The 15,490-nt window shown below is 41.3% G+C and overlaps 2 protein-coding genes across 10 annotated transcripts in view; one reads left to right on the forward strand and one right to left on the reverse strand.

Moving 5' to 3' along the window:
- The window catches only part of LOC101015186 (ankyrin repeat and SOCS box protein 3), a 196,253-nt gene that overhangs the window by 115,374 nt on the left and 65,389 nt on the right, over window positions 1-15,490 (reverse strand). The window contains exon 1 of one of the 7 annotated variants that reach the window (XM_031655147.1): window positions 7,968-8,730. The exons of 2 other annotated variants lie outside the window; for them this stretch is intronic. Coding sequence is in view for 1 of the 5 variants with exons in the window: in XM_017947524.3 (XP_017803013.2) it covers window positions 7,765-7,805 (41 nt within the window). In the remaining 4 variants the exon portion in view is untranslated. Of the gene's footprint in view, window positions 1-7,090; window positions 7,226-7,764; window positions 8,731-15,490 lie in introns of those variants that run through there. 4 more of the 7 variants (XM_017947524.3, XM_017947525.3, XM_009184178.3 and 1 more) reach the window with 4 other exon arrangements.
- Window positions 7,207-15,490, forward strand: part of ERLEC1 (endoplasmic reticulum lectin 1) — a 32,348-nt gene continuing 24,064 nt past the window's right edge. For 2 of the 3 annotated variants that reach the window (XM_031655149.1, XM_031655150.1), the window contains exons 1-2: window positions 7,275-7,651; window positions 14,924-15,028. In XM_031655149.1, coding sequence (XP_031511009.1) covers window positions 7,490-7,651; window positions 14,924-15,028 — 267 coding nt within the window. In that variant the 5' untranslated portion in view covers window positions 7,275-7,489. Of the gene's footprint in view, window positions 7,652-14,923; window positions 15,029-15,490 lie in introns of all 3 variants that reach the window. The other variant, XM_031655148.1, reaches the window with a different exon arrangement.

Raw genomic sequence — 15,490 nt, forward strand, 5'->3', positions numbered from 1 at the left:
GAGGAGGATGTATGTCACCTTGGGACCCTGTGACGATCGTATTAACTGCACAAATTGTTTGTATAGCATGTGTGTTTGAACAATATGAAATCTGAGCACCTTGAAAAAAGAACAGGGTAACAGCAATGTTCAGGGAACAAAGGAGATAACTTTAAACTCTGACTGCCAGTGAGCCGGGCGGAAAAGAGCCATATTTCTCTTCTTTCAAAAGCAGATAGGAGAAATACCGCTGAATTCTTTTTCTCAGCAAGGAACATCCCTGAGAAAAAGAATGCGTCCCTGAGGGGAGGCCTCTAAAATGGCCGCTTTGGGGATGGCTGTCTTGTAAGATCGTAGACAAAGGGATGAAATAAGCCCCGGTCTCCTGTAGCATTCCCAGGCTTACTAGGACAAGGAAATTCCCGCCTAATAAATTTTGGTCAGACTGGTTGTCTGGTATCAAACCCTGTCTCCTGATAAGATGTTATCAATGACAATGCATGCCAAAACTTCATTAGCAATTTTAATTTCCTGTGGTCCTGTGATCTTGCCCTGCCTCCATTTGCTTGTGATATTTTATTACCTTGTGAAGTATGTGATCTCTGTGACCCACACCCTATTCGTACACTCCTCCCCTTTTGAAAATCGCTAATAAAAACTTGCTGGTTTTACGGCTCAGGGAGCATCACGGAACCTGCCAACATGTGATGCCTCCCCCGGACACTCAGCTTTAAAATTTCTCTCTTTTGTACTCTTTCCCTTTATTTCTCAGACCAGCCAACACTTAGGGAAATAGAAAAGAACCCACGTTGAATATCGGAGGTGGGGTTCCCCGCCTGGGCAATATAGTGAGACCACATCTCTACAAAAATGTAAAAATTAGCTGGGCATAGTGGCACATGTCTGCAGTCCTAGCTACTCTGGAGGATGAAGCAGAAGGATCTCTTGAGCCCAGAAGTTCAAGGCTGCAGTGAGATATCATAATGCCCCTGCACTTCAGCCTGAGCAACACAACAATACTCTGTCTCTAAAACTAGTAACAAATAAATAAAATACAAGCAGAATACAGAAAGGCAAATTACCAATTCAAAGTAGCAGAATCAGAGAAAGCTTCACAGAAAAAAACAAAAAGGTGTTCATGTGTCAGAGAATAATGGTTAACACTTATGTAGCACTAACTACATGCTAGATTCTATACCAAGTGCGTTACGTATATTAACTCATTTAATCCTTATTTTCTATGACAATGAAAATGAGAGGCAAAGAGTTTAAGTAAAACAAACGTAGTATCATTTATTGAACATTTTCAACATGCTAGGCACTGTGCTAAGCACTGAATAGGAACAAAATGAAATTAAGGCCTACAATTTTAAAAAGAACAAAAAAGGCAGCCAGGCACAGAGGTTCACACCTGTAATCCCAGCACTTTGGGAGGCTTGAGGGGGCAGATCACTTGAGCCCAGGAGTTCGAGACCAGCTTGGGCAACATGGCAAAACCTTATCTCTTACAAAAAATACAAAAAAAATTAGCCAAGCATGGTGGCGCACACCTGTAGTCCCAGCTACTGAGGAGGCTGAGGTGAGAGGATCACTTTAGCCCAGGAGGTTGAGACTACAACGAGCCAAAATCATGCCACTGCACTCTAGCCTAGGCAACAAAGTGAGACTCTGTCTCCAAAAAAAAAAAAAAGGTGAGAGATGGTAGTTACCTCATTTTGTAACTCCATTGGTAGGGCTTAACCCCACTGAAATTGTTTTCTTTCTTTTTTTTTTTTTTTTTTTTTTTTTAGAGAGGAAGTTTCACTCTTGGTACCCAGGCTGGAGTAGTGCAGTGGCGCCATCTCGGCTCACCACAGCATCCACCTCTCAGGTTCAAGCGATTCTCCTGCCTCAGCCTCCAGAGTAGCTGGGATTACAGACATGTGCCACCACGCCCGGCTAATTTTCTATTTTTAGTAGAGACAGGGTTTCTCCAAGTTGGTCAGGCTGGTCTCAAACTCCCAACCTCAGGTGATCCGCCTGCCTCAGCCTCCCAAAGTGCTGGGATTACAGGCGTGAGCCATCACGCCTGGCTGAGATTCTTTTCTAAAATAGGACAAAATAAAAATAGGACTTTTTAAAACAGGATTTAAAAGATTCACCTAATTACCTATATCCTACAGCCATAATTTTCTTTTTAAACAACAGTATGCTTTGCCCAATTTTCTCAACAGCATTGATTTATTCAGCAAATACTGGCTGGTTGCCATGGCTCACATCTGTAATCCCAACACTCTGGGAAACCAAGAATTTAAAAAATAAAATAATTAGCTAGGCAAGCTGGTGCACACCTGTAGTCCCAGCTACTGAGGAGGCTGAGGTGATGGGAGGATTACTTGAGCCCCAGAGGTTGAGGTGGCAGTGAGCAGTGATCACGCAACTGCACTCCAGCCGGGTGACAATGCGAGACACTGCCTCAAAAAAAAAAAAAAAAAAAAGGATTACTCACTCTATGCAGGACAAACTAAGCACATACATTTTCCTCCGCTTCCTAACAAAATCCCACTGAAATGTATTCATTCATTCTGGAAGAGAAAGCAGGTGGGATCATATTGAGGTTTAAGCCAGTACAGAGAAAACTGCAGTCCAGAACAAACACACATGCATACATAAGAAGGCTATAGCAATGTAGAAGACATTCTTGCCAGCAGAGCCTGGAGATGTACCAATCTTAGAAACAGAAGCAGAAGAACGATGTAGGACTAAAATCAGAATTATTGTAAGATTTATATGAAACAGCAAGTCAAACTTTTTACCACAGCCCTTTACACATAAAAAGCCTGGCAGTAATAGTATTTGTTTCTGGCTAAAACCACATCTATTTTGTTGTTGTTGCTCTTTTTAATTTAACAGTCTACCCTGGAAGCATTTGAGCATCCTCATGTTCCATAACAAAGCATTCGTTATTTGGGTACAGGGTGGAAAGAGAGGAGGAAAGAGGTAACTCGTTTCTTGCACTTCACTCAAGGACCCTCAAGTGAGACCCAACAGCTAGTACCCTGCTCACTTACAAAAGAACTCAATAATTTTTTTTTTTTTTTTGAGATGAAGTTTCACTCTTGTCACCCAGGCTGGAGTACAATGGTGCAATCTTGGCTCTCTGCAACCTCCGCCTCCCAGGTTTAAGTGATTCTCCTGCACCAGCCTCTTGAGTAGCTGGAATTGCAGGAGCCTGCCAGGACTTCTGGCTAATTTTTGTATTTTCAGAGAGACAGGGTTTCACCATGTTGGCCATGCTGGTCTCGACCTCCTGACCTCAGGTAATCTCCCAAAGTGCTGGGATTACAGGTGTGAGCCACTATGCCCGACCAAGATTTTTTTTTTTTTTTAAAGGAAAATCTCAACAGAAAAAGATGAAAATAAACAATTGACCTGAAAGAAGTAGAGCTATTTCCGGGAATGGGGGATAAATACTTAAAAGTTATAAGTGTAATCCTCAAAGAAATTCATGTCATGAGAACAATGCATCCATTAAAAATCAGTAACTGGGGGAGGGGGGGGAACACTGAAAAAAGAAAGTGAAAAAAACTGAAAGTCAAGGAAATGGTCCTCTTGGATTGATCCTTCATATTATATATTTTTTCTTTTTATATTTTTCCTCTGTATTTGGAAGAATCTATCTAAATGTATGTGGAAGAATGTATCTAAATTCTGAATAGAATAGAGAAAATGTAAGAACATAATTAAAGAAATAACTGAAGAAAATTTTCCAGAAGTGAAAAATAGGACTCATAGAGTGCCCAGAAGGATGAATGAAAAAAGATTCACCACCTAGAAACACTCTGATAAAATATCACAGAACCAATGATAAAGAAAACAGTCTAATAAAATCTTCCAGAGAAAAAAGTATGATACCTGCAAAAGAAAGACACAGCATTAGACTTGTCATCAGATACACTAGACGCTAAAAAGCAACAAAATGTCTTCAAAGTTTTGAAGAAAACAAAATGATTGTGGACTAAGTCTATTCCCAAGCTATCATTAAATGAGCAGGAAAGGTAAAGGCATTTTCAGACATATGAAGCCTGTGGAAATTAAATTACCTGTTTAATCCTTTCTGAAAAAAATTGCTTGAAATTAGTTTTACCCCAACAAGGTGGGAAAAAAATCTGTGACAAATGAGGACATGGAATACATAAAGCAGTAGACCTAACCCAGGCATGAAACAAAGAAATCTCAGAAAACAGGTATGCAACTGACTTGGAAAGCAGCTAGTCTAAATTACATGTGTGAGAGCTGGAAAGATAGCTTCAGGAGCAAAATGAATTTATTTTAGCAAATATAGTGCCATTATTAGGAAGCTAATAGGATACCTTAATTGGCAGAGGTAGAATTACATTTTTTCCCTGCAGATGCAATCATACTTACTGGTTTTATAGTGAATGATGATTGCATAATTATAATATGGCAAATAGTTGATAGGTTTTCAATGTTTAAGAATCAACCTATAAATAAAGCATAGAAGACTTGTATTGATTGATGTCTTATGGCTCCTTAAAATGTATAAAACCCAAGTGTAGCCCGACCACTTTGGGCACATGCTGTCAGGACCTCCTGAGGCTGTGTCAATGACATGTCCTTAACCTTGGCAAAATAAACTTCTAAATTGGTTGACACTTGTCTCAGCTACTTTTCTGTTTTCAGCCTCTATTACCTTCCTGAGGCTGCTGTAACAAATTACCACAAACTGAGCAGCTTACACAACAAAAATTGATTCTCTCACAATTCTAGAAACTGGAGGTCAGAAATCAAGACGTCAGCAGGGCTATTCTCTCTGAAAGCTCTAGAGAAGGATTCTTCCTTGCCTCTTCCTCGCTTGTGGTGATTACTGGCAATCTTTAGCGTTCCTTGGTTTACAGACACATACTCCAATCTCTGCCTCCTCCTTCATGGCATGGCATTCTCCTTGTGTCTCCATCTGTATCCAAATTTCCCGCTTCTTATAAAGATACCAGTCATTGGATTAGGGCCTCCTTCGATTCAGTATGACCTCATCCTTACTTGAATTACATTTGCAAAGACCCTATCCCAACTAAGTTCACTCTCACAGGTTCTAGGGGATAGGACTTAAACATATCTTTTTGGGGAACACAATTAAACCCACAACACCCCCTATAATCAATTTTCCACACAGCAGCCAGAATGATCTTCACAAATGCACATCGCGTCCTGTCCACTTTCCTGCCTACAGAGCTGTGTCTCCCTGGCCTCTTTCTGCTTCTCAAACTTCTACCACCTTCCTCTTACACTCCAGCCACACCGGCCTTCTTTCTATCACTCCAACACATCAAGCTCATTCCTGCCTCAGGGTCTCTGCCTGGAAATCTGTCTGGCTCCCTTCTCATCATTCAAGTCACAGCTCAGATGTCACTTCCTCACAGAAGTCTCCTCTGCCCTACGTACTAAAAGCAACACATCCCACGGGTATTCTCTTTCACATAACCCTAGTTTCTTCGCAGCACTTACCAATACCAGAAATTATTTTACTTAAGTCCCCTCTTACTTAAATATCAGCTGTATGGAACACAGATTCAATCACTATAGTTCTAAATGCTAAAACAGGACATCACAGAAAGTTTTCATTTTTATTTAGTCAAGTACATCTCTTTTCCTTCATGACTTAAGACTAGCGCTTAGTACAGAATAAATGCTAAAAAAAAAAAAAAAAAAAAAGGAAGTTAACTGTTATTACTACCGTAATAGTTTGCAATCATTTGTTTGTACAATCTCCCTGGCTAGACTGAGACCGAAGACAGAAACCCATTTATTTGCCATTTTACCAATCCCAGTGGAGCCGGGCACAGTGGCTCAGGCCTGTAATCCCAGCACTTTGGAAGGCCGAGGAGGGCGGATCACCCGAGGTCAGGAGTTCAAGACCAGCCTGGCTAACGGGGTGAAACCCTGTCTCTACTAAAAATACAAAAATTAGGGTGTGGTGGCACGCACCTGTAATCTCAACTACTGGGAAGGTTGCGAAAAAGGAAAATCCCTTGAACTCGGGAGGCGGAAGTTGCAGTGAGCCGAGATTACGCCTTTGCACTCCAGCCTGGGTGACGGAGCGAGACTCTGTCTCAAAACAAACAAACAAACAACAACAAAAATCCCAGTAGTCTGGAACATATTAAGCATTAATAAGAAGTGCTGAATATAATTAGCGAATAACAATTCTGAACAAAGTTATTTTCTTTGAGACCATGGATTCCTTATGTTAAAAATAAATTTTTACAGATAGAAAATGGGACTGTTCTTCCTGCTTTTTGATTTGGTTCAAATCTGAGGAAGTAGGGGTGACCAGTCTTTAACAGATCTAGCAAGACTGTCGAGCTTTTCCAACCTCGCAGGAAGAGAATGGTAATTGCTCTAAAGCCAACACTGTATGTCCATCATATTGGAGATCAAAACAGACAACGGCATTTTTTTCTGAAGAGGGGGAGGGGAAACCAAAAGTTTTTGTTTAATTTGGGGATGCAGTCAGATGTGACTTAGTTTATAACGACACATTCATCTGGCGCTGAACTTCCCATAAGGAATCTTATCGGCTTCCTTGATAAAACAACATCCCAACACTTTAATCTAGAGACGGAGGAGCCCCACTTGGGGTAAGAAATGTAGGGCTGTATGTAATGTCTAGCTGTCCATTCCACGAGAGTCTCCCACCATGCCAAATTCGGAGGCTCGCGGTATTCTACCGGGAGATGGCGGGCTACCTCACCCCAGGTTTCCCCTAACACAGAGTTGCAGTCGCTGAACAAACTGCCCTGCGTTAGTCAGAAGCTGTGAAGTAACGAGACGGCCACGGTGTACAGCAGAAGAGGTGCAGGGAAGCTTCAGGCGGGAAAGACAAATGCCAAACGCGGAGAAAAAGAAGAAAAGCTGCGAGAAGGCAGGTCAGTCAGGAACACCGCCATTTCTCATAACTCATGCTACTTCGAATTTTCTCATCTAAGGACCGCACCCGCACTGTTCACACTGTCTTCTTCCCACTCTCACTCCGTATGGGCCAAACCTCTACCTGCCCACTGGAGAGCAGCGCGAGTGGCTTCAGGAAGCGGCTGCCGCCTCTGAGACTCACCGGCCTGCCGTGCTGCCACTTCTACACCGAAATGGCCGGTCCGAGACCGCGTCTCCAGATGCGGTGTCCCAGAAGGTCCCCGCTTTCGAGCACCACCGCGATGTTGCAGCGGTCCGAAAACGAGAGACGCTCAGCCGACGTCCCGGCCCCCGTAGGCGGACGGCTCCGCGACCCCCGGCCCCGGATGTTGATATGTCGTCTGCCCCGGAAACGGCGACAAGAAGCTCAAGGGGGCGGAGGCGGTGTTACCGGGCTCTCCGGAAGGAGACGTGGCGGCGGTTGGGCCGGTGCTACCCGGGCCCTTTATAGTCCCGCCGCCTCCTCCTCCACCTCCTCCTCCTCCTCTCCTCCTAGAGCAGAGGAGGTTGTGGCGGTGGCTGGAAAAAGCTGTGGCGGAGGATGGAGGAAGGAGGAGGCGGCGTACGGAGTCTGGTCCCGGGCGGGCCGGTGTTACTGGTCCTCTGCGGCCTCCTGGAGGCGTCTCGCGGCGGCCGAGCCCTCCCTCAACTCAGCGATGACATCCCTTTCCGAGTCAATTGGCCCGGCACCGAGTTCTCTCTGGTCAGTGCCCTCACTAACCCCGCAGCCACCCCTCCTCCTGATACTAAGGGTTCGGCCTCTTCCCTGGGTTTTCTTTGCTTTTTCTCCCTAAGACCTTCTCTGCAGACTCTTACCTTCTCCAAGCCAAAGCTGCTTTTATGTCGCGTTCATTCATTCATTCGTTCTCACGTTATGTGGAGGCATCCCCCTTGCTGAGCATTAGGGATCCAGCGATCACCTGCTCTCTACCTTTTTAATTCTGTCGCACTAGACCTTGCTTCCGAACACTCCCACCCTGCAGAAGCAGCTTTCGTAGAATAACGTCAGGTGCACTTACTCATCTTCCTTTTGGAAAATTAACTGTGGCTCTTTCTCCACCAGCAGACTTCTTTCCTTCAGTATTACACGGCACGCTGCCCACACCACAGTACTTCAGACTCGAGTTCCCTCTCTCGTATTCGTTCTCCCTCTGTTGTATACACACACGAATATACGCAAACGCACAGCTCCAAGGGAATCTTTTCCTTTCAGAGTTGTTTCTGAGAGGGCTGTTTGGCCTGTGAGATGTTAACGACCCTTTATGCAGAATATGCTTTACAGTTTTCATGTATTACGACTGCTATTTGAGTCCCCAGAACATGAGCTTCTATGTTGTTTTCCTATAGTGAAGAACATATTTATAACCTCGCGGAAATGAAAATTCAGTCTCGGGGGAGTGGACCGCTGAAAAGTCTTCCTGTCCACGTGTACCTACTGCAGGCCCATACAAATTGTACTCTTATGACACTTACCATGTAATAATTAACTCATTTATTTCAAATTGAAGTCCTGGAAAAAGCAAATTTTTTTTAACTTTTTATTCCAACTACCTTCAAGCGTTCAACTTGCAATACTTTATTATATTCTTTTATTACGATATTATTGAAACAGTAAGTGATACTATGATGTCAAAACAAGATGTATCAAGTTAATGGATGTTATGATTACCAGATAGCTTTCTATTTGCAAATGTTAGGGGTTTTTTGGTTTGGTTTGGGTTGGGTGTTTTTGTTTTTGTTTGTTTTTTGAGACAGGGTCTCAGTCTGTTGCCCATCCTGAAGTGCAGTGGCACGGTCACCACTGGCTGCAGCCTCGACCTCCTGGGCTCAAGAGATCCTCCTGCCTCAGCTTCCCAGTAGCTGGGACTACAGGGAAACCCCACCACCCCTGGCTAATTTTTTTTTTTTTTTTCTAGAGTCAGAGTCTTGAACTCCTGGGCTCAAGCAATCCTCCTGCCTCAGCCTCCCAAAGTACTGGGATTACATATGTGAATCAAATGTTAAGTTTTTTTGCTTATTTTTCACATCTGGTTTGTTTCTCCAGCCTTTGTTCTCCCATTCTGGTTGTTCAATGGCTTCTGAATTTATCTAGGTAAACATTTTTCTGGGAAGTCAAATTTCTCTTTGTATTGCCACGAAATATTGCTATATTAAAATGCCTATGCAAAATTTTGTTATGAATCACATATAACTTTAGCAAGCTTGGATGAGAATACTTTAATCTCTGTTATTGTATTCAAAGAGCACACTTGGAGTGAATATGGCAGATGTTTGAAGAATTATGTCATTAAAATTTTTTACTCTTGCACCTGTGGTTTTTTTTAAATTTAAAAAAACTTGCTGATACATAGCCCTGAAAACTCAATTGCCTATAAGTGAGCGATTAAAACTAGCATTTTTAGAGGTCACTACCAAATTGTCATTCCATTTTCTTTCAGTCTTAGCATATGCTACACCAACCTTTCACGTATCTAACAATTTTATTTCAAAAAAAATTCTTTGGCCAGGCGTGGTGGCTCACTCACGCCTGTAATCCCAGCACTTTGGGGGGCCGAGGCAGGCGGATCATAAGGTCAGGAGTTCAAGACAAACCTGACCAACATGGTGAAACCCTGTCTCTACTAAAAACACAAAAATTAGCTGGGTGTGGTGGTGCACACCAGTAATCCCAGCTACTTGGGAGGCTGAGGCAGGAGAATCGCTTAAACCCGGGAGGCGGAGGTTGCAGTGAGCCAAGATCGCACCACTGCACTCCAGCCTGGGTGACAGAGTGAGACTCCATCTCAAAAAAAAAAAAAAAAATTCTTTTTTAAAGGCTGGAGTGCAGTAGGTATTTATAGGCATGATTATGCTCACTACAGCCTCGAACTCCTGGACTCAAGCGATCCTCCTGCTTCAGCCTCTGGAGCAGCAAGGACTACACGTGGTCACCATTGCATCTGGCTTTTTTTTCTTTAAGTCTGCGTTAGTTTGAGAAAAATTAGAGATACTGTTCTATGAATTGGCACAAGGCCTATGTCCTTTATGTAAAAATAAGCCACAATAGTCATTATCATTGGCATTTTTTTTTTTAATATTTCTATAATCTTAAGGCTTCCCTTTGCTGGTACATTTAACTGAAACTACTGGCTGGGCACAGTGGCTCACGCCTATAATCCCAGCACTTTAGGAGGCTGAGCTGGGTGGATCACTTGAGGCCAGATGTTTGAGACTAGCCTAGGCAACATGGCAAAACCCTGTCTCTACTGCAAATGAAAAAATTAGCCCATCATGGTGGCACATGCCTGTAGTTCCAGCTACTTGGTATGCTGAGGCAGGAGAGTTGCTTGAACCTTGGAGGCAGAAGTTGCAGTGATCCAAGATCGTGCCACTGCACTCCATCCTGGGCAACAGAGAAGGAGTCTGTCTCAAAAAGAAAGAAAAAGAAACTACTGCCCTCCTCACCTGGCACTGCCATTTTTTTAATGGGCCAGTTGGTTGGACATTTGTGTGTGTTTGTGACAGAGTCTCGCTCTGTCATCCAGGCTAGAGTACAATGGTGCCATCTCAGCTCACTACAACTTCTGCCTCCCAAGTTCAAGCGATTCTCATGCCTCAGCCTCCCCGGTAGCTGGGATTGTAGGCATTCGCTACCACACCCGTCTAATTTTTTTTGTATTTTTAGTAGAGATGGGGTTTCACCATTTTGGCCAGGCTGGTCTCAAACTCCTGACCTCAAGTGATCCGCCCACCTCAGCCTCCCAAAGTGCTGGGATTACAGGCGTGAGCCACCGTGCCTGGCCGCTGGTTGGACATTTGTACCTAATATGCAGCTGTATGAAATAGGATAAGGTCCTTTGTCTGTCTACTATCTGAAATTGGAAGAGACTGGATTAGAAGATCTGAATTTTTTAAGCTTTAAAATTACCTTATTTAAATCATCTTCCCATTCAGATATATTGAAACAATATATAATCACTTACAATCTTGCTTTCAGATTTGCTTAGAAAAAGTATTAAGCACCAAAACTGTAAAATGGGGGTTGTTTGTGTGTTTTGGTAGAGATAGTTTCCCTATGTTGCTCATGCTGGTTTCAAACTCCTGGTCACAACTATCCTCTGGTCTCAGCCTCTTAAAGCACTGGGATTACAGGCATGAGCCATCTCACCTGAACAAAAAATTTGTGAATTTTTTAATGTGTACATTAACTAGTTAATAATTATGATATTCTTTGCTTATTGATGTTTAGCATTGTTTTGTTTTTGTGTATATATTTTCCTTCTGAAGTATCACCTCTGTCATTATGTTCAATTATTCATCACTTTATAGAGTTCATAGATTTCACCAAATTAAACCACGAATCAGTCTAATTTTCTGTCTACTTCTGTTGTGGATGTAGAATATATTTTACTCAGATTTTCCCAAGCACTACTCTTTGACCAACTCCATGGTTTATAGCATGTTTATAGCGTTGACAGGTTCTATTGACAGGTGTATTTTATAGCCTCTACCATTATAGAAGTTCTCTCATCCTCTAACCATCTTAATTCCTCCAGACCCTCGTCAAACATTAGGAATTCCTCTCATGCCAAGATATTTTTAAAGTTCCTTAACTTTTAAAGTACCCCAGCTCCTCTGATTAGTTTCATTATATTAAAGTTTGACTTTATATCAAATCTCTAATAAAATTTGACTTTATGTCAAATCGCTGATTTCCTCTTCCACTAAGAATACCTTGTTATATAAAAAAAGTTTTTTATACTATCTAATTCTGTACATTCTGAGTTTATTATATTTTGTTTTCTTAAAGTAAGAACCTGTTTTACAAAATCAGAATCCTGATTTTATTAGATCAAAATTTTTAGAAAAATCACAAAAGATTAACTTTTTCTCTGTAATTGCTGTTACCAAAAAGTAAAGTTTGCTAAAAATATGTTTTGTGGTCCCAATAAGTGACTCAATAGTTCAGCAAAGAGTTTTCAGATAGAATTGCTATTTGGCCTGTTTTATTGGGAAAGCAGCCTTTCCTAAACTAATGAAAGACAATTATTTGCATCAAGAATTGTCTTCCCTTTTTTGCTGTGGTTCCAAACAAGCATTTTCTTTTTACATGGTAAGCATTTTGGAGACCATTTTGAAAGGAATTACAAATGTTATGTCTTATAGCAAATCGTTGGCACAATTGAATGTTTCTAAGAAATTCTTTGTAAGTTTAGCTTTGCAACTCTTACTTTCAAATCTCTTTGATTCCCTCATCATCTATAATGCTCTTTTTTTATTTTTTATTTTTTTTTTTTAAGAGAGACGGGGTCTCACTAAGTTGCCCAGACTGGACTCAAACTCTTGGGCTCAAGCAATTCTCCCGCCTCAGCCTCCTGAGTAGCTGAGACACACCTGACTTACAGTGGCCTTTTAAACAAGTGTCCTTGGCCACAATTCAAGTCTACATAGTAATCTAGAAAACATTTGTAAAAGCTCATTCAAATATGTTAAAATATTTAAGAGCTTACAGAATGTGGAGCCAATCTGTTTGAATTCTCTGGCCTCTGCTACCTCTAGGTTTTTTAACCTTGGACAAATTGTTTAAGCCCTGGACCTTAGTATATGTTTCTGTAAAAATGAGTGTAATGCTTGTTTTGAGGATTAATGAGTTAATGAATGTAAAACACTTAAAACAGTACTGTCCTAGAACTAATACAGCTAGTACTTACTGCTTTGTTTTGTTTTGTTGTCTTGCGGAAAATGCTGTAATTTGCATTTGTGTTTAGGATTACATTGGTGCCAAGTAGTGCTGGTTTTATTATAGTTAAGAGTTGTTAGGCCAGGGCAGTGGCTCATGCCTGTAATACGAACATCCTGGGAGACAGAGGCTGCCAGATGGCTTGAGCCTAGGAGTTTGAGACCTACCTGGGCAACAGGACAAAACCCCATCTCTACAGAAAAATTGCCGGAGCATGGTGGCACATACCTGTAGTCCCAGCTACTAGGGAGGCTGAGATGGGAGGATCGCCTGAGTCCAGGAGGTCAGGCTACAGTGAGCTTTGATCATGCCACTGCACTCAGCCTAGGTTAGTGAGAGACCCTGTCTCAAAAAAAAAAAAAAAAAAAGTTATTATTAAATTGAGAATAGAACAAAAGTCCTTAATAAGAAGAGGTTCTCCTTGCCAGGAATAGCTAAATAGTACCATAGTTGCACAGTACCATAAGAGGAAAGTGAAGAGATAATTGAATTATCTTAGAACACATATCATAAACCACAAACATTTCTGCTTTAGTAAACAAGTATCACATTTTCTATCAGAGAGCAGAGATTTGTTTTTACTAAAATAATATCAGTTGTATTAATTGAAGTGTTTATTTGAATTCTGTTGATTCATACTAACCAATGTGAATTTGTTTGGTTTCATATTGTAAAAAGCTTTAAGGATAATTTTGTCAATATATGCCAGAAGTCGGCAAACTACAGCCGTGGTGCTGTCCCACCATGTATTTCTATAAATAAGGTTCTATTAGTACATCATCATCCCTATTTGTTTACCTACTGTTTGTGTACTTTGGTTGCTAGAGTGGCAGAGGCGCAACAGAGACCATATGGCTCACAAACCCTAAAATATTTACTCTCTGGCCCTTTACAAAAGTTTGCTGACCCCTGATATATACTAAGAAAAAGTTAAGTCGCCCAGGTGCGGTGGCTCACGCCTGTAATCCCAGCACTTTGGAGGCCGAGACGGGCGGATCACGAGGTCGGGGTCGAGACCATCCTGGCTAACACGGTGAAACCCCGTCTCTACTAAAAATAGAAAAAATCAGCCGGGCGTGGTGGTGGGTGCCTGTAGTCCCAGCTACTTGGGAGGGTGAGGCAGGGGAATGGTGTGAACCCGGGGGATGGAGCTTGCAGTGAGCCAAGATTGCACCGCTGCACTCCAGCCTGGGAGACAGAGCAAGACTCCACCTCAAAAAATTAAAATAATAATAATAATAATAAAGTCAAGTCAACACAGATGATTGTAGTAATTTGCTTTTAAAAGGAATTTATTTGTGGATAAATTCATACATTCTCCAAATATGAAAAATACTGTATTACATTACTTTCATGTCCCATGCAACAGAACTGAGAGTACTATATATTTGTAAAGTGCTGTGGATTCATATATAGATGGTAATTGCTAGTAGCAGTAATAAGTGTTCAGTGATGGTGTATCTGTGAACATTCATTGCCACCTCTTAGTGCCTTTTTTTCTTTTCTTTTCCTTTTTTGTTTTGTTTTGTTTTGTAACAGGGTCTTGCCACGTTGCTCAGGCTGATCTTGAACTCCTGGGCTAAAGCAGTCCTCCCACCTCAACCTCCCAAGTATAATCACTATTTTAGCTTCAATCTATTGCATTCCTCCTTTTTTTCTTTATACTCCAAACATTATTTTGTTCATTTATTTTCCTATTATGACACCAGAATAAAGCTTATTACCTTCATTTTGTAATTAATAAGTATGTTGATGAAGCCACAAAAAAGAATGAAAGCATGTCCTTTGCAACAACATGGATGCAGCTTGGAGGTCATTATCTTAAGTGAATTAAGACAGAAACTGAAAACCAAATACCGTATATTTTCATTTATAAGTAGAGGCTAAGCGTTGAATACACACTCAAAGACAAGAACAATAAACACCGGAGATTCCAAAAGACAGGAGAGAGGAAAGGGTGACAAACTACTTACCAAGTACTAGGGTACTATGTTCAATACTTGGGCGACAGGAATATTAGAAGCTCAGACTTCATCATCATGCAATATATCCATGTAACAGACCTGCACATGTACCCTCCTGAATCTAAAATTTTTATTAATGTATGTAGCATATTTTCCCTCCCTTTAAAATAATCATATGTTGAAATGTTAAATTAGTTTAAAGAATCTTTTTTTCCAGCTAGGACTGAAGTTATTCAATGTGATACAATTTCACAGAGAAGAACGTAATGTATATTTTTTGTTCTATTTGCAGCCCACAACTGGAGTTTTGTATAAAGAAGATAATTATGTCATCATGACAACTGCACATAAAGAAAAATATAAATGCATACTTCCCCTTGTGACAAGTGGGGATGAGGTAAGTTTTTATAGATATATCGATAATCCTGTCACCAAAAATATTTATGTAAAACATTGTAACTACATACTTTGAAGTAAAATTGAATAACAGATTTCTCAATAAGACTGTTTTAGCATAAAAGTATTAATCGATTTTAATATTCCTGAATTCTTTGATTTTGCAGTTTATCTTGGAAAAATTAGCAACCAAATTTTTTTTTTTTTTTTTTTTTTGAGACGAAGTCTTATTCTGTCGCCAGACTGGAGGGCAGTGGCATGATCTTGACTCACTGCAACCTCCGCCTCCCAGGTTCAAGCAGTTCTCCTGCCTCAGCCTCCCGAGTAGCTGGGATTACAGGTGCACGCCACCACGCCCTGCTAATTTCTGTATTTTTAGTAGAGACAGGGTTTCACCATGTTGGCCAGGATGGTCTGGATCTCTTGACCTCATGATCCACCCATCTCAGCCTCCCAAAGTGCT

The sequence above is a fragment of the Papio anubis genome, chromosome 14 (assembly GCF_008728515.1).
Source record: "Papio anubis isolate 15944 chromosome 14, Panubis1.0, whole genome shotgun sequence".
NCBI classification, from domain to species: Eukaryota; Metazoa; Chordata; class Mammalia; order Primates; family Cercopithecidae; genus Papio; species Papio anubis.